The sequence below is a fragment of the Oncorhynchus tshawytscha genome, linkage group LG31 (genome assembly GCF_018296145.1).
Source record: "Oncorhynchus tshawytscha isolate Ot180627B linkage group LG31, Otsh_v2.0, whole genome shotgun sequence".
NCBI classification, from domain to species: Eukaryota; Metazoa; Chordata; class Actinopteri; order Salmoniformes; family Salmonidae; genus Oncorhynchus; species Oncorhynchus tshawytscha.
The window spans coordinates 34,416,498-34,433,898 of NC_056459.1; the positions used below are offsets into that span (position 1 = coordinate 34,416,498).

General features: G+C 42.6%; 1 protein-coding gene across 4 annotated transcripts; it reads left to right on the forward strand.

Moving 5' to 3' along the window:
• Nucleotides 1-4,756: 4,756 nt before the first annotated feature.
• Nucleotides 4,757-17,401, forward strand: LOC112229240 (transmembrane protein 54). Of its 4 annotated transcripts, XM_042310582.1 has the most exons (7): nucleotides 4,757-4,937; nucleotides 7,816-8,012; nucleotides 11,577-11,636; nucleotides 14,020-14,211; nucleotides 15,933-16,079; nucleotides 16,254-16,429; nucleotides 16,613-17,401. In XM_042310582.1, the coding sequence occupies exons 1-7, from the start codon at nucleotides 4,925-4,927 to the stop codon at nucleotides 16,803-16,805; spliced, it is 978 nt and encodes a 325-aa protein (XP_042166516.1). In that variant the 5' UTR covers nucleotides 4,757-4,924; the 3' UTR covers nucleotides 16,806-17,401. The 4 variants fall into 4 exon arrangements, with proteins under 4 accessions (XP_042166516.1, XP_042166515.1, XP_042166514.1 ...); XM_042310580.1 differs by having other exon boundaries at nucleotides 4,758-4,937; nucleotides 16,254-17,401; XM_042310581.1 differs by lacking the exon at nucleotides 15,933-16,079 and having other exon boundaries at nucleotides 16,254-17,401.

Consider the following 17,401-nt stretch of genomic DNA (forward strand, 5'->3'; position numbering starts at 1 on the left):
CCCCCCCCCTGCTCATCTGATCTGGCCCCCTGCTCATCTGATCTGGATCCCCCTGCTCATCTGATCTGGCCCCCTGCTCATCTGATCTGGCCCCCTGCTCATCTGATCTGGCCCCCTGCTCATCTGATCTGGCCCCCTGCTCATCTGATCTGGCCCCCTCCCCTGCTCATCTGATCTGGTCCCCTGCTCATCTGCTCATCTGCCCCCTGTCTGGCCCCCTGCTCATCTGATCTGGCCCCCTGCTCATCTGATCTGGCCCCCTGCTCATCTGATCTGGTCCCCCTGCTCATCTGATCTGGCCCCCTGCTCATCTGATCTGGCCCCTGCTCATCTGATCTGGCTCATCTGATCCCCTGCTCATCTGATCTGGCCCCCTGCTCATCTGATCTGGCCCCCTGCTCATCTGATCTGGCTCATCTGATCCCCCTGCTCATCTGATCTGGCCCCCTGCTCATCTGATCTGGTCCCCTGCTCATCTGATCTGGCCCCCTGCTCATCTGATCTGGCCCCCTGCTCATCTGATCTGGCCCCCTGCTCATCTGATCTGGTCCCCTGCTCATCTGATCTGGGCCCCCTGCTCATCTGATCTGGTCCCCTGCTCATCTGATCTGGTCCCCTGCTCATCTGATCTGGTCCCCTGCTCATCTGGTCCCCTGATCTGCCCCCTGCTCATCTGATCTGGCCCCGTGCTCATCTGATCTGGCCCCCTGCTCATCTGATCTGGCCCCTGCTCATCTGATCTGGCCCCCTGCTCATCTGATCTGGCTCATCTGATCCCCCTGCTCATCTGATCTGGCCCCCTGCTCATCTGATCTGGCCCCCTGCTCATCTGATCTGGATCTGGCCCCCTGCTCATCTGATCTGGTCCCCTGCTCATCTGATCTGGTCCCCTGCTCATCTGATCTGGCCCCCTGCTCATCTGATCTCTGGCCCCCTGCTCATCTGATCTGGTCCCCTGCTCATCTGATCTGGTCCCCTGCTCATCTGATCTGGTCCCCTGCTCATCTGATCTGGCCCCCTGCTCATCTGATCTGGGCTCATCTGATCCCCCTGCTCAACTGATCTGGCCCCCTGCTCATCTGATCTGGCCCCCTGCTCATCTGATCTGGCCCCCTGCTCATCTGATCTGGCCCCCTGCTCATCTGATCTGGCCCCCTGCTCATCTGATCTGGCCCCTGCTCATCTGATCTGGCCCCCTGCTCATCTGATCTGGCCCCCTGCTCATCTGATCTGGTCCCCCTCATCTGATCTGGCCCCCTGCTCATCTGATCTGGGCTCATCTGATCCCCCTGCTCATCTGATCTGGTCCCCTGCTCATCTGATCTGGCCCCCTGCTCATCTGATCTGGCCCCCTGCTCATCTGATCTGGTGGCCCCCCCTGCTCATCTGATCTGGCCCCCTGCTCATCTGATCTGGCCCCCTGCTCATCTGATCTGGTCCCCTGCTCATCTGATCTGGCCCCCTGCTCATCTGATCTGGCCCCCTGCTCATCTGATCTGGCCCCCTGCTTTTTTCTGTATTGTTTTACCTTTTTAGATTTACAGTTCATTTATTATTATCTTAAATCTGTTTTAATTTTTTCCTTCGTAATTTAAAGTTTTCTTTACAGTGAAATGCAGGGCAGTGTACAGACCTTTCAGGCAGCAGGTGCTCAAAATGAAAAAAGGGTACCCCCCCTTGAAAAGGGTACCCCCCCCTTGAAAAGGGTACCCCCCCTTGAAAATTATAAATGGACTTATATCAGTCATGTCTTGAACTTCATAACATCGACTACTAGCTGCCTCTGTAGCAAACATTTTAAATGTTTTCAGGTCTGTTTATTTCTGCAACAACACACTCACTCGTCACAAACTATAAGCTAGTTACAGTGCCTCCAAAAGATATGACTGACATCTGAAAAAGGCGATCCGCTGATTTTTAGTTAAGGAAACGTAACCTTTATTTAACCAGGCAAGTCAGTTTAAGAACCAATTCTTATTTACAACGACGACGCTGGGCCAATTGTGCGCCGCCCTGTGGAATCATCTTATCAATCACCTGTCATCTTATCACGCTCACTCGTCCCTTTTATAATATAGTATTCCATATCATCGTCATTATAACAAAGTATTCCATATCATCATCATTATAATAAAGTATTCCATATCATATCCATATCATCATCATTATAATAAAGTATTCCATATCATATCCATATCATCACATTTATAATAAAGTATTCCATATCATCATCATTATAATATAGTATTCCATATCATATGCATATCATCATCATTATAATAAAGTATTCCATATCATCATCATTAATATATAGTATTCCATATCATATCCATATCATCATCATTATAATATAGTATTCCATATCATATCCATATCATCATCATTATAATAAAGTATTCCATATCGTCATCATTGTAATATAGTATTCCATATCATATCCATATCATCATCATTATAATATAGTATTCCATATCATATCCATATCATCATCATTATAATAAAGTATTCCATATCATCATCATTATAATATAGTATTCCATATCATCATCATTATAATATAGTATTCCATATCATCATTATTATAATAAAGTATTCCATATCATATCCATATCATCATCATTATAATATAGTATTCCATATCATCATTATTATAACAAAGTATTCCATATCATATCCATATCATCATCATTATAATATAGTATTCCATATCATATCCATATCATCATCATTATAATATAGTATTCCATATCATATCCATATCATCATCATTATAATATAGTATTCCATATCATCATCATTAATATATAGTATTCCATATCATATCCATATCATCATCATTATAATATAGTATTCCATATCATATCCATATCATCATCATTATAATATAGTATTCCATATCATATCCATATCATCATCATTATAATATAGTATTCCATATCATCATCATTAATATATAGTATTCCATATCATATCCATATCATCATCATTATAATATAGTATTCCATATCATATCCATATCATCATCATTATAATATAGTATTCCATATCATATCCATATCATCATCATTATAATATAGTATTCCATATCATATCATCATCATTATAATATAGTATTCCATATCATATCCATATCATCATCATTATAATATAGTATTCCATATCATATCCATATCATCATCATTATAATATAGTATTCCATATCATATCCATATCATCATCATTATAATATAGTATTCCGTATCATATCCATATCATCATCATTATAATAAAGTATTCCATATCATATCCATATCATCATCATTATAATGTAGTATTCCATATCATCATCATTATAATGTAGTATTCCATATCATCATCATTATAATGTAGTATTCCATATCATCATCATTATAATAAAGTATTCCATATCATATCCATATCATCATCATTATAATGTAGTATTCCATATCATCATTGTGTATCATCACATTTGCATCGTGGCATAGAGCAGTAGAGAGGTGCTTACAGAAGTTGCACACACATCTCTTAATTATTATTATTTATTTTTTTACCTTTATTTAAATATGGAGAACACATGGGGAACATTTTTAGTAACCTAGGGTCTGGCCTTTTTAAACCCCATTTCATACAATTATACGTCATTTTACATAACTTGAGACTTTATAGCAGAATATTTTCTAATACCGGACAAATTATCGACACTGACAAACTCAGAATCTAAGATGAATAGAAACGTGCTAATCTTGAATCCATGAATAGCCCTAGACCAGAGGTGGGCAAACTTTTTGGCTCGAGGGCCACATCGGCATTCTGAAATTCAACGGAGGGACGCAAGTCCATATTAGGGCAAGAACAGCTCAAATAAGCAAAGAGAAATGACAGTACATCATTACTTTAAGACAACATTTCTCTTTGTTTATTTGAGCTGTTCTTGCCCTAATATGGACTTGGTCTTCTCTATACCCCCCTCCCCCCACCTTGTTTCAACACAACTGATTGGCTCAAACTCATTAAGAAGGATAGAAATTACACCAATTTATTGTTAAAAAGGCACACCTTTTAATTTAAATCCATTACTACCTCATGGTTGAGAGAATGCCGAGACTGTGCAAAGCTGTCATCAAGGCAAGGGGTGGCTACTTTGAAGAATCTCAAATATAAAATATATTTTGATTTGTTTAACACTTTTTGGGGGTTACTACATGATTCCATATGTGTTATTTCATAGTTTTGATGTTTTCACTATTTTTCCACAATGTAGAAAATAGTAAAAATAAAGAAAAACCCTTGAATAAGTAGGTATTCTAAAACGTTTGACCAGTAGTGTATATACGTATATATATATATATATATATCGCTGTATACAGTATACCACCACCCAAAAGAGCACATGCTTAGTGACAGGGCAAAGGGGCGGGTGCTCGAACACAGCTAAACCCTATCTGAAACTTAACGTAGGCCCGGCTGTGTTATATTTGCTTATTTGATTGGTCTATCTCTCCACCTAGTGGTGACAAAGTACCATCATATCTTTTCCTTAAAATAACTTTTTTTTTTTTTTTTTGTGGGGGGAATAACTTTATTTGAAATATTTCAGGACTGCATTTTGACTATAGTTTGTGTTATTTGTTTCTGTGTGTATTATGATTGAATTCATGTTGTTTTACAATAAAATAGAAAATCACAACAAGTCACGTGTGTGTGTGTTTACATTCCAGGGGGACCCGCCTATTTTTTGGTGTATTTTTTATATATATTTGTACTTGTGCGGTCGCTTCGGGGACGGACTGACGGGGAACGTTCACCACGAGGAGGGAAAGAGAACACACATAAAATCATCAGATAAAATCTATTAGATTGTCAAAATAACACAACATCTGGACAGATGATGACTTAAACAGGGGGGGGATTCAAATCACCAACAATGGCCAATACAGGTGAATATTGGACTTTAGTTCATAATCCTGTTTAACCTTTGACAATTGACAATGAGTGCTACAGTATTCTGATAGACAGGATATATCAGAAAGTGAGTTCTTCAGTTCAGCCCACTGAGCCATCTTGTTTCTGTTGGAACTGTTTTGACTGAAGGAATGGGCTGCAGTAGGGTTAAAGTCACTGTTAGATTGATCTTTATAAACCCATCTGAGGTGGCCCAGAGGTTGCATTGGAAACGTGTCCTCTGACACATTGTGGTAAACTGAAAGAGAATAGACATTACTGTCACGAATATTACCGAAGGTGACTCCCCTTCCTGTTCGGGTGGCGCTCGGGCGTCGTCGTCGCCGGTCTACTAGCTGCCACCAATCCTTTGTTCCGTGTTCGTTTGGTTTTGTCTAATTGGTTTCACCTGTTCATTGTTTGGTTGTTAGGGTGGTGTTATTTAAGTTCGTTCAGCCCGCTTCTGTTTGTGTGGGCTTGTTCTCCTGTATGTCTGAGAGGAGGTGTTAGTGGTTTTTGTTGGGTTTTCTCGCTGTCCTAGTATTTCACATCAGGGTACTATTTTGTTTTATAGTTACTCCTGTGTTGGGAATACTATTTTTGTTCCCGTGTAATTTTGGACATTAAAGCGTGTTTTTCCCGAATCCTTTTGCTCTCTGCGCCTGACTCCACACCCATTCACTCATTGAGCGTTACAATTACACTGTGAGTGTTTCGTGGTTACAATTCCCTTAGTCAACACATGTTTTATGACCAACATCTAATATGTCATACTGACTGAAGGGCTTTTTTTAAGGACCAGACCAGTACATCAGTTCTAGACTATGTATCCATCACCTGACAGGTCTGGAGGTCAAGATTTTTACAATTAGAACCTTGGTCGGTGGACTGTACCAACATATGTGGAGGAATGGGGGGAATGTGGATGTTGTGAAACAACTTTGTGGTTGTGTGAAGGGGGTGGACACCCCTATGGTATAGAGAGGTGATGGAGATGCCTAAGGTTAAATGTATAAGCATCTAAACTTCAATAAGTACCCTGTTAAAGAAAGTGGCGAAATGGGTTGGTTCATTTTCAATTAATTTTCATTAAAAAAATGATAGACAGTGAAAACTGAGTAGAAAATGTCTAAGACTCACTGTACCTGTAATAATGCATAAAATAAAGCAAACTACATATCCTAAATACAACATCGAGCTGTCACCAAGCTTACATTATGATCACCAAGCTTACATTATGAACACCAAGCTTACATTATGATCACCAAGCTTACATTATGATCACTAAGCTTACATTATGATCACTAAGCTTACATTATGATCACCAAGCTTACATTATGATCACCGAGCTTACATTATGAACAACTTACATTATGCTTACATTATGATCATTATGATCTAAGCATTATGATCACCAACATTATGATCACCAAGCTTACATTATGATCACATTATGATCACCAAGCTTACATTATGATCACCAAGCTTACATTATGATCACCAAGCTTACATTATGAACACCAAGCATTATGACATTATGATCACCAAGCTTACATTATGATCACCAAGCTTACATTATGAACACCAAGCTTACATTATGATCACTAAGCATTATGATCACATTATGATCACTAAGCTTACATTATGATCACTAAGCTTACATTATGATCACCAAGCTTACATTATGATCACCAAGCTTACATTATGATCACCAAGCTTACATTATGATCACTAAGCTTACATTATGATCACTAAGCTTACATTATGATCACTAAGCTTACATTATGATCACTAAGCTTACATTATGATCACCAAGCTTACATTATGATCACTAAGCTTACATTATGATCACTAAGCTTACATTATGATCACTAAGCTTACATTATGATCACTAAGCTTACATTATGATCACTAAGCTTACATTATGATCACTAAGCTTACATTATGATCACTAACCTTACATTCTGATGCCTCAGTTTCACAGTGTTGAGATCAGTGTTGAGCCTATCATTATACGACACTGTCTAGATGTTGTGTGATTTTAGATGTCTGTTATTCCACACTGTCTGGATGTTGTGTGATTTTAGATGTCTGTTATTCCACGCTGTCTGGATGTTGTCTGATTTTAGATGTCTGTTATTCCACGCTGTCTGGATGGTGTCAAGCTCATTCAAGCACCTCTAAACGTCAATAAGTACCCTGTTAAAGAAAGAGGTGAAATAAGTTTGCACTTTTGGGACTGTTCTATTAGTCCATTGCAAATGGCAAGCTCATTCAAGCACATCTTAAATATTTGAAATGATTTAAATAGCATTTGAACCCAAGTCAGCTTTTCATACATGTGAAGCTCCTTGATGCTCCTTAATGTGCTGTAGAGAGGCTCTGTTTGAACCAGAGACAGTACTAGACCCTAGAGATGTGTGTGTGTGTTCAGCAGGTAATCATTAATGCCTGTGACATCTCCAGTGTGGTTTTAACCTTGGGACTGTGTGGAGCAGATCAATAGTAAATGGACCCTGAACATGGACTTGATGATACTGTCTCCTCACTTCTCTCTCTTCCTCCTTATGATGTTTACATTCTCTCCTGTATCTATCTCTCTCTCTCTCTCTCTCGCTCTCTCTCTTGCGCTCTCTCTCTCTCTCTCTCTCTCTCTCGCGCTCTCTCTCTTGCGCTCTCTCTCTCTCTCTCTCTCTCTCTCTCTCTCTCTCGCTCTCTCTCTCGCGCTCTCTGTCTCTCTCTCTGTCTCTCTCTTTCTCTTGCTCTCTCTGTTTCTCTCTCTGTCTCTGTCTCTATGTGTGTCTCTCTCTCTGTCTCTAAATCTCTCTTTCTCTTTCTTTCTCTCTCCTCTGCCTCCCCCCTCCCTCTCTATAGGTAGGTGCTGCGCCAGTCTGGAGCAGCCCAAGGCCCTGATGAAGATGGGCCTGAGTATGGTGCTTGTAGGACACGTCAACTTCCTACTGGGGGCGCTAGTCCACGGGGCTGTGCTGCGACACATCAACCTGAACACACGAGCCCACACCATGGCGTACTCCATATCTAATATAATGGCACTCACTACTGGACTAGTGGTGAGACTGATATCTAATGTGGTCCTACTAGACTAGTGGTGAGACTGAGACTGATATCTAATGTGGTACTACTAGACTAGTGGTGAGACTGAGACTGATATCTAATGTGGTACTACTGGACTAGTGGTGAGACTGATATCTAATGTGGTACTACTGGACTAGTGGTGAGACTGATATCTAATGTGGTACTACTGGACTAGTGGTGAGACTGATACTGATATCTAATGTAGTGGAGTAGTTATCACAGTCTCTCCATCACAATAAACTTACATGGGGTGATTTTCTGTGTGTGTTGTCTCATCCAGCTGAAATATGTCCCTGCAGGGTGTTGTCTCGTCCAGCTGAAATATGTCCCTGTAGGGTGTTGTTGTAGTAATCCTGGCCATCACCCTGTCTAATAACTATCTCTGTAATATATCCCTGTAGGGTGTTGTTGTAGGAATGCTGGCCATCCTCCTGTATAATAACTATCTCTGTAATATATCCCTGTAGGGTGTTGTTGTAGGAATGCTGGCCATCCTCCTGTATAATAACTATCTCTGTAATATATCCCTGTAGGGTGTTGTTGTAGGAATGCTGGCCATCCTCCTGTATAATAACTATCTCTGTAATATATCCCTGTAGGGTGTTGTTGTAGGAATGCTGGCCATCCTCCTGTATAATAACTATCTCTGTAATATATCCCTGTAGGGTGTTGTTGTAGGAATGCTGGCCATCCTCCTGTATAATAACTATCTCTGTAATATATCCATGTAGGGTGTTGTTGTAGGAATGCTGGCCATCCTCCTGTATAATAACTATCTCTGTAATATATCCCTGTAGGGTGTTGTTGTAGGAATGCTGACTATCCTCCTGTATAATAACTATCTCTGTAATATATCCCTGTAGGGTGTTGTTGTAGGAATGCTGACTATCCTCCTGTATAATAACTATCTCTGTAATATATCCCTGTAGGGTGTTGTTGTAGGAATGCTGACTATCCTCCTGTCTAATAACTATCTCTGTAATATGTCCCTGTAGGGTGTTGTTGTAGGAATGCTGGCCATCCTCCTGTATAATAACTATCTCTATAATATATCCCTGTAGGGTGTTGTTGTAGGAATGCTGGCCATCCTCCTGTATAATAACTATCTCTGTAATATATCCCTGTAGGGTGTTGTTGTAGGAATGCTGGCCATCCTCCTGTATAATAACTATCTCTGTAATATGTCCCTGTAGGGTGTTGTTGTAGGAATGCTGGCCATCCTCCTGTATAATAACTATCTCTGTAATATATCCCTGTAGGGTGTTGTTGTAGGAATGCTGGCCATCCTCCTGTATAATAACTATCTCTGTAATATATCCCTGTAGGGTGTTGTTGTAGGAATGCTGGCCATCCTCCTGTATAATAACTATCTCTGTAATATGTCCCTGTAGGGTGTTGTTGTAGGAATGCTGGCCATCCTCCTGTCTAATAACTATCTCTGTAATATATCCCTGTAGGGTGTTGTTGTAGGAATGCTGGCCATCCTCCTGTATAATAACTATCTCTGTAATATATCCCTGTAGGGTGTTGTTGTAGGAATGCTGGCCATCCTCCTGTCTAATAACTATCTCTGTAATATATCCCTGTAGGGTGTTGTTGTAGGAATGCTGACTATCCTCCTGTATAATAACTATCTCTGTAATATATCCCTGTAGGGTGTTGTTGTAGGAATGCTGACTATCCTCCTGTATAATAACTATCTCTGTAATATATCCCTGTAGGGTGTTGTTGTAGGAATGCTGGCCATCCTCCTGTATAATAACTATCTCTATAATATATCCCTGTAGGGTGTTGTTGTAGGAATGCTGGCCATCCTCCTGTATAATAACTATCTCTGTAATATATCCCTGTAGGGTGTTGTTGTAGGAATGCTGGCCATCCTCCTGTATAATAACTATCTCTGTAATATATCCCTGTAGGGTGTTGTTGTAGGAATGCTGGCCATCCTCCTGTATAATAACTATCTCTGTAATATATCCCTGTAGGGTGTTGTTGTAGGAATGCTGGCCATCCTCCTGTATAATAACTATCTCTGTAATATATCCCTGTAGGGTGTTGTTGTAGGAATGCTGGCCATCCTCCTGTATAATAACTATCTCTGTAATATATCCCTGTAGGGTGTTGTTGTAGGAATGCTGGCCATCCTCCTGTATAATAACTATCTCTGTAATATATCCCTGTAGGGTGTTGTTGTAGGAATGCTGGCCATCCTCCTGTATAATAACTATCTCTGTAATATATCCCTGTAGGGTGTTGTTGTAGGAATGCTGGCCATCCTCCTGTATAATAACTATCTCTGTAATATATCCCTGTAGGGTGTTGTTGTAGGAATGCTGGCCATCCTCCTGTATAATAACTATCTCTGTAATATATCCCTGTAGGGTGTTGTTGTAGGAATGCTGGCCATCCTCCTGTATAATAACTATCTCTGTAATATATCCCTGTAGGGTGTTGTTGTAGGAATGCTGGCCATCCTCCTGTATAATAACTATCTCTGTAATATATCCCTGTAGGGTGTTGTTGTAGGAATGCTGGCCATCCTCCTGTATAATAACTATCTCTGTAATATATCCCTGTAGGGTGTTGTTGTAGGAATGCTGGCCATCCTCCTGTATAATAACTATCCTCTGTAATATATCCCTGTAGGGTGTTGTTGTAGGAATGCTGGCCATCCTCCTGTATAATAACTATCTCTGTAATATATCCCTGTAGGGTGTTGTTGTAGGAATGATGACTATCCTCCTGTATAATAACTATCTCTGTAATATATCCCTGTAGGGTGTTGTTGTAGGAATGCTGGCCATCCTCCTGTATAATAACTATCTCTGTAATATATCCCTGTAGGGTGTTGTTGTAGGAATGCTGGCCATCCTCCTGTATAATAACTATCTCTGTAATATATCCCTGTAGGGTGTTGTTGTAGGAATGCTGGCCATCCTCCTGTATAATAACTATCTCTGTAATATATCCCTGTAGGGTGTTGTTGTAGGAATGCTGGCCATCCTCCTGTATAATAACTATCTCTGTAATATGTCCCTGCAGGGTGTTGTCTGTCCAGCTGAAATATGTCCCTGTAGGGTGTTGTTGTAGTAATCCTGGCCATCACCCTGTCTAATAACTATCTCTGTAATATGTCCCTGTAGGGTGTTGTTGTAGGAATGCTGGCCATCCTCCTGTATAATAACTATCTCTGTAATATATCCCTGTAGGGTGTTGTTGTAGTAATCCTGGCCATCCTCCTGTATAATAACTATCTCTGTAATATATCCCTGTAGGGTGTTGTTGTAGTAATCCTGGCCATCCTCCTGTATAATAACTATCTCTGTAATATATCCCTGTAGGGTGTTGTTGTAGGAATCCTGGCCATCCTCCTGTATAATAACTATCTCTGTAATATATCCCTGTAGGGTGTTGTTGTAGGAATGCTGGCCATCCTCCTGTATAATAACTATCTCTGTAATATATCCCTGTAGGGTGTTGTTGTAGGAATGCTGGCCATCCTCCTGTCTAATAACTATCTCTGTAATATATCCCTGTAGGGTGTTGTTGTAGGAATGCTGACTATCCTCCTGTCTAAAAACAAGAAGAGCAGAGTGCTGGTGAGTTACTGATGTTTCCTTATGTGTCCTTCTACTCACTGTCGGGTGATGTTACTGACGTTTACTCAATATAATACAGTTGAAGTCGGAAGTTTACATACACTTTAGCCAACTACATTTAATCTCAGTTTTTCTCAAATCCTGACATTTATAATCTTATCTTAAAATTCCCTGTTTTAGATCAGTTAGGATCACCACTTTATTTTAAGAATGTGAAATGTCAGAATAATAGTAGAGAGAAGAGAGAATGATTTATTTCAGCTTTTATTTCTTTCATCACATTCCCAGTGGGTCAGAAGTTTACATACACTCAATTAGTATTTGGTAGCATTGCCTTTAAATTGTTTAACTTGGGTCAAACTGTTTTGGGTAGCCTTCCACAAGCTTCCCACGATAAGTTGGGTGATTTTTGGCCCATTTCTCCTGACAGAGCTGGTGTAACTGAGTCAGGTTTGTAGGCCTCCTTGCTCGCACACACGTTTTCAGTTCTACCCACAAAATTTCTATATGATTGAGGTCAGGGATTTCTGATGGCCACTCCAATACCTTGACTTTGTTGTCCTTAAGCCATTTTGCAACAACTTTGGAAGTATGCTTGGGGTCATTGTCCATTTGGAAGATCCATTTGTGACCAAGCTTTAACTTCCTGACTGATGTTTCGAGATGTTTTTTCAATATATCCATGTAATTTTCCTTCCTCATGATGCCATCTATTTTGTGAAGTGCACCAGTCCCTCCTGCAGCAAAGCGCCCCCACAACATGATGCTGCCATCCCCAGTTTTCACGGTTGGGATGGTGTTCTTCGGTTTGCAAGCATCCCCCTTTTCCCTCCAAACATAATGATGGTCATTATGGCCAAACAGTTATTTTTTTGTTTTAATCAGACCAGAGGACATTTCTCCAAAAAGTGCAATCTTTGTCTCCATGTGCAGTTGCAAACAAGTCTGGCTTTTTTATGGTGGTTTTGGAGCAGTGGCTTCTTCCTTGCTGAGCGGCCTTTCAGGTTATGTCAATATAGGACTCGTTTCACTGTGGATATAGATACTTTTGTACCTGTTTCCTCCAGCATCTTCACAAGGTCCTTTACTGTTGTTCTGGGATTGATTTGCACTTTTCGCACCAAAGTACGTTCATCTCTAGGAGACAGAACGCATCTCCTTCCTGAGCGGTATGACGGCTGCGTGGTCCCATGGTGTTTATACTTGTGTACTATTGTTTGTACAGATGAACCTGGAACCTTCAGGCGTTTAAACTAGTTTTAATGACTCCAACCTAAGTGTATGTAAACTTCCAACTTCAAATGTAGGTGACTGTAGTGACACTGAAGGTTCCCTATGTGATTCACCAGGTGAAAATAGCATGATATGATATTAGTTTCCCAGTAGTGTATTGATCCAGTAGTGTCTCTGAAGTGTTCTGTATTGGTAGATTATTCATTTATTTTTCTCCCTCTGCTAGAATCCGTTTCCTCTCTGTGCAGATGAAAGAGTACTGACTGTTTTTGTGCCACTGGAGCTCAATTCTCTCTCTCTCTGTCTCTCTCTCTCACACACACACTGTCTCTCACACACACTCTGTCTCTCTCTCTCTCTCACACACACTCTGTCTCTCTCTCTCTCTCTCTCTCTCTCACTCTCTCTCTCACACACACACACACACTCTGTCTCTGTCTCTCTCGCTCTCTCTCGCTCTCTCTCTCTGTCTCTCTCTCTCTCTCTCTCTCTCACACACACTCTGTCTCCCTGTCTCTCTCTGTCTGTCTCTCTCTCTCTCTCTCTCACACACACACACACACTCTGTCTCTCTTGCTCTCTCTCTCTCTCTCTCTCTCTCTCTCTCTCTCACACACACTCTGTCTCTCTCTCTCTCTCTCTCTCTCTCACACACACACACACACTCTGTCTCTGTCTCTCTCGCTCTCTCTCTCTGTCTCTGTCTCTCTCTCTCTCTCTCTCTCTCTCACACACTCTGTCTCTCTCTCTCTCTCTCTCCCTCTCTCTCTCTCTCTCTCTCTCTCTCACACACACACTCTGTCTCTGTCTCTCTCGCTCTCTCTCTCTGTCTCTCTCTCTCTCTCTCTCTCTCTCTCACACACACTCTGTCTCCCTGTCTCTCTCTGTCTGTCTCTCTCTCTCTCTCTCTCTCTCTCTCTCTCTCTCTCTCTCTCTCTCTCTCTCTCTCACACACACACACACTCTGTCTCTGTCTCTCTGCTCTCTCTCTCTCTCTCTCTCTCTCTCTCTCTCTCTCTCTCACACACTCTGTCTCCCTGTCTCTCTCTGTCTGTCTCTCTCTCTCTCTCTCTCTCTCTCTCTCTCTCTCCCTCTCTCTCTCTCTCTCCCTCTCTCCCTCTCTCTCTCTCTCTCTCTCTCTCTCTCTCAGACATGGTCGTTGTTCGTGGTCAGCCTGTTTGGTAGTCTCCTGGCCACAGCGTCTGCGATTTGCCTCACCGTTTCTGTGGTGAGGGTCACAGTTAATGGTGGGCGGACCCTCCTGACTCAATGCCGGTTCCCCAAAGCTATTGGCTACGCCAGCATCACTAACGTGTGCCCTTTCGACCACACACGCATTTATGTAAGTCACATATGGAGTCATTGTGTCATGTTGTCTGGTCAGTGGGTCATGTGGAGGGGTGGTCTGGTCAGTGGGTCATGTGGTCTGGTCACTGGGTCATGTGGTCTGGTCACTGGGTCATGTGGAGGGGTGGTCTGGTCAGTGGGTCATGTGGTCTGGTCACTGGGTCATGTGGTCTGGTCACTGGTACATGTGGAGGAGTGGTCTGGTCAGTGGGTCATGTGGTCTGGTCACTGGGTCATGTGGAGGGGTGGTCTGGTCAGTGGGTCATGTGGAGGGGTGGTCTGGTCAGTGGGTCATGTGGTCTGGTCACTGGGTCATGTGGTCTGGTTACTAGGTCATGGGGAGGGGTGGTCAAGAGGTCACCGCCATACCAGGCGGTGATACAGCCCAACAGGATGCTCTCGATTGTGCATCTGTAAAGGTTTGTGAGTGTTTTTGGTGACAAGACGAATTTCTTTAGCCTTCGAATTTCCTTTAGACTAGCAGGACTGTGCTAGTTTGCTATATAATGGGACCTTTAGACGAGCAGGACTGTGCTAGTTTGCTATATAATGGGACCTTTAAACTAGTAGGACTGTGCTAGTTTGCTATATAATGGGATCTTTAGACTAGCAGGACTGTGCTAGTTTGCTATATAATGGGACCTTTAGACTAGCAGGACTGTGCTAGTTTGCTATATAATGGGACCTTTAGACTAGCAGGACTGTGCTAGTTTGCTATATAATGGGACCTTTAGACTAGCAGGACTGTGCTAGTTTGCTATATAATGGGACCTTTAGACTAGCAGGACTGTGCTAGTTTGCTATATAATGGGACCTTTAGACTAGCAGGACTGTGCTAGTTTGCTATATAATGGGACCTTTAGACCTTATAGTCCTTGAGCGATGCGATATGTAACGGTTATCGTTCTTGGTGTTTAAATAGACTGTTTTAAACCTGCTGGGTAACTGTCTATTTAGCTAATCCAGCCAATGACATCATGGGACGGTTTGAAACCTGGACACAGATCCCCGTCCTGGAGTATAAAGAGTGTAGATGACGATTCGCTCAGTTTAATCTGTGTGTGTGTGTGTGTGTGTGTGTGTGTGTGTGTGTGTGTGTATACAGCAAACACCAGATGGACTTTAAAAGTAATGTACACAAGTAAAAAAAATAGTAATCTGGAGAGAGACAGAGAAATTGTAGGAAAGTGGGCACAATTGTAGGAATGTGTACAGTTATAAACTTTTTCCTTAACACCATGGGGCGGACACACACACACACACACACACACACACACACACACACACACACACACACACACACACACACACACACACAGAGGCACACACACACACACACACACACACACACACACACAGAGACACACACACACACAGAGAGAGAGAGAGAGACACACAGAGAGAGAGACAGAGAGAGAGAGACAGATGCACTCAGAGAGAGAGAGAGAGACAGATGCACACACACACACACACACACACACAGAGAGAGAGAGAGAGAGAGAGACAGATGACAGATGCACACACACACACACACACAGAGAGAAAGAGAGAGAGACAGATGCACACACACACACACACACACACAGAGAGAGAGAGAGAGAGAGAGAGAGAGAGAGATGTACACAGAGAGAGAAGAGAGAGAGAGAGACAGAGAGAGAGAGAGACAGATACACAGAGAGAGAGAGATAAACTGACCTGTCTCTCTCCTCTTTGCAGAGCATGACACTGATCCTGTGGGTTCCTCTGATCGTGATCTGTATTGTCCAGCTGGTTTTGTCAGTGCGGTGCTTCTCTGTGTGTGTTTCTTTCCTGGGTCTACCCTGCTTCCCTCACAAGATCAGGCTCAGGGACCACGGTAGAACGGTGAGGTTTGGCACTTCTCAGACACCGTACTGGCTCCTTCTGAACTGTGCCCCAAAACACAAATTACTGCTCAAATCGCACATAAAAAAATCTCTACATGTATTTATTTCAGCATCCCACCCAGTGTTGGGTGCTTTGTGTTTTAAACTATCTGCGTGTTTTTGTGTGTTTCAGATAAATACAGTAGCACCCGCAGAGCCGCCCTCTCTCACTAGCTCAGTACCCGGTCATTCCCTTCATCTACACCTTCTTCAGTCGGACCTGCCTCATCTCAAGTCCCAGCGGCGGCCTCTTCCTCCTCCTCCTCCTCCTCCTCCTCCTCTTCATCACTCGGACCCGTCCCATCTCAAGTCGCAGCGGCAGCCTCTTCCTCCTCCTCCTCCTCTTCATCACTCGGACCCGTCTCATCTCAAGTCCCAGCGGCAGCCTCTTCGTCCTCCTCCTCCTCTTCATCACTCGGACCCGTCTCATCTCAAGTCGCAGCGGCAGCCTCTTCCTCCTCCTCTTCATCACTCGAACCCGTCTCATCTCAAGTCGCAGCGGCAGCCTCTTCCTCCTCCTCCTCCTCTTCATCACTCGGACCCGTCTCATCTCAAGTCCCAGCGGCAGCCTCTTCGTCCTCAGCATCAGACTCATCAGAGAGGAAGTTCAGACAGGTGGTCTGATGGGGGGCAGCTGGTTCCCCCAGAGGAACATGAGCTGCTGGAACAAGGTTTCTGGATATAATGATGATGACGATGAACACCCAGATACGGCTCCATACCCCGTCAATATAATCCCTAACCCAGATACTGCTCCATACCCAGTCTATATAATCCCTAACCCAGATACTGCTCCATACCCCGTCTATATAATCCCTAACCCAGATACTGCTCCATACCCTGTCTATATAATCCCTAACCCAGTTACGGCTCCATACCCCATCTATATAATCCCTAACCCAGATATGGCTCCATACCCGGTCTATATAATCCCTAACCCAGATACTGCTCCATACCCAGTCTATATAATCCATACCCCGTCTATATAATCCCTAACCCAGATACTGCTCCATACCCCGTCTATATAATCCATACCCCATCTATATAATCCCTAACCCAGATACGGCTCCATACCCCATCTATATAATCCATACCCCATCTATATAATCCCTAACCCAGATACGGCTCCATACCCAGTCTATATAATCCCTAACCCAGATACTGCTCCATACCCAGTCTATATAATCCATACCCCGTCTATATAATCCCTAACCCAGATACTGCTCCATACCCCGTCTATATAATCCATACCCCATCTATATAATCCCTAACCCAGATACG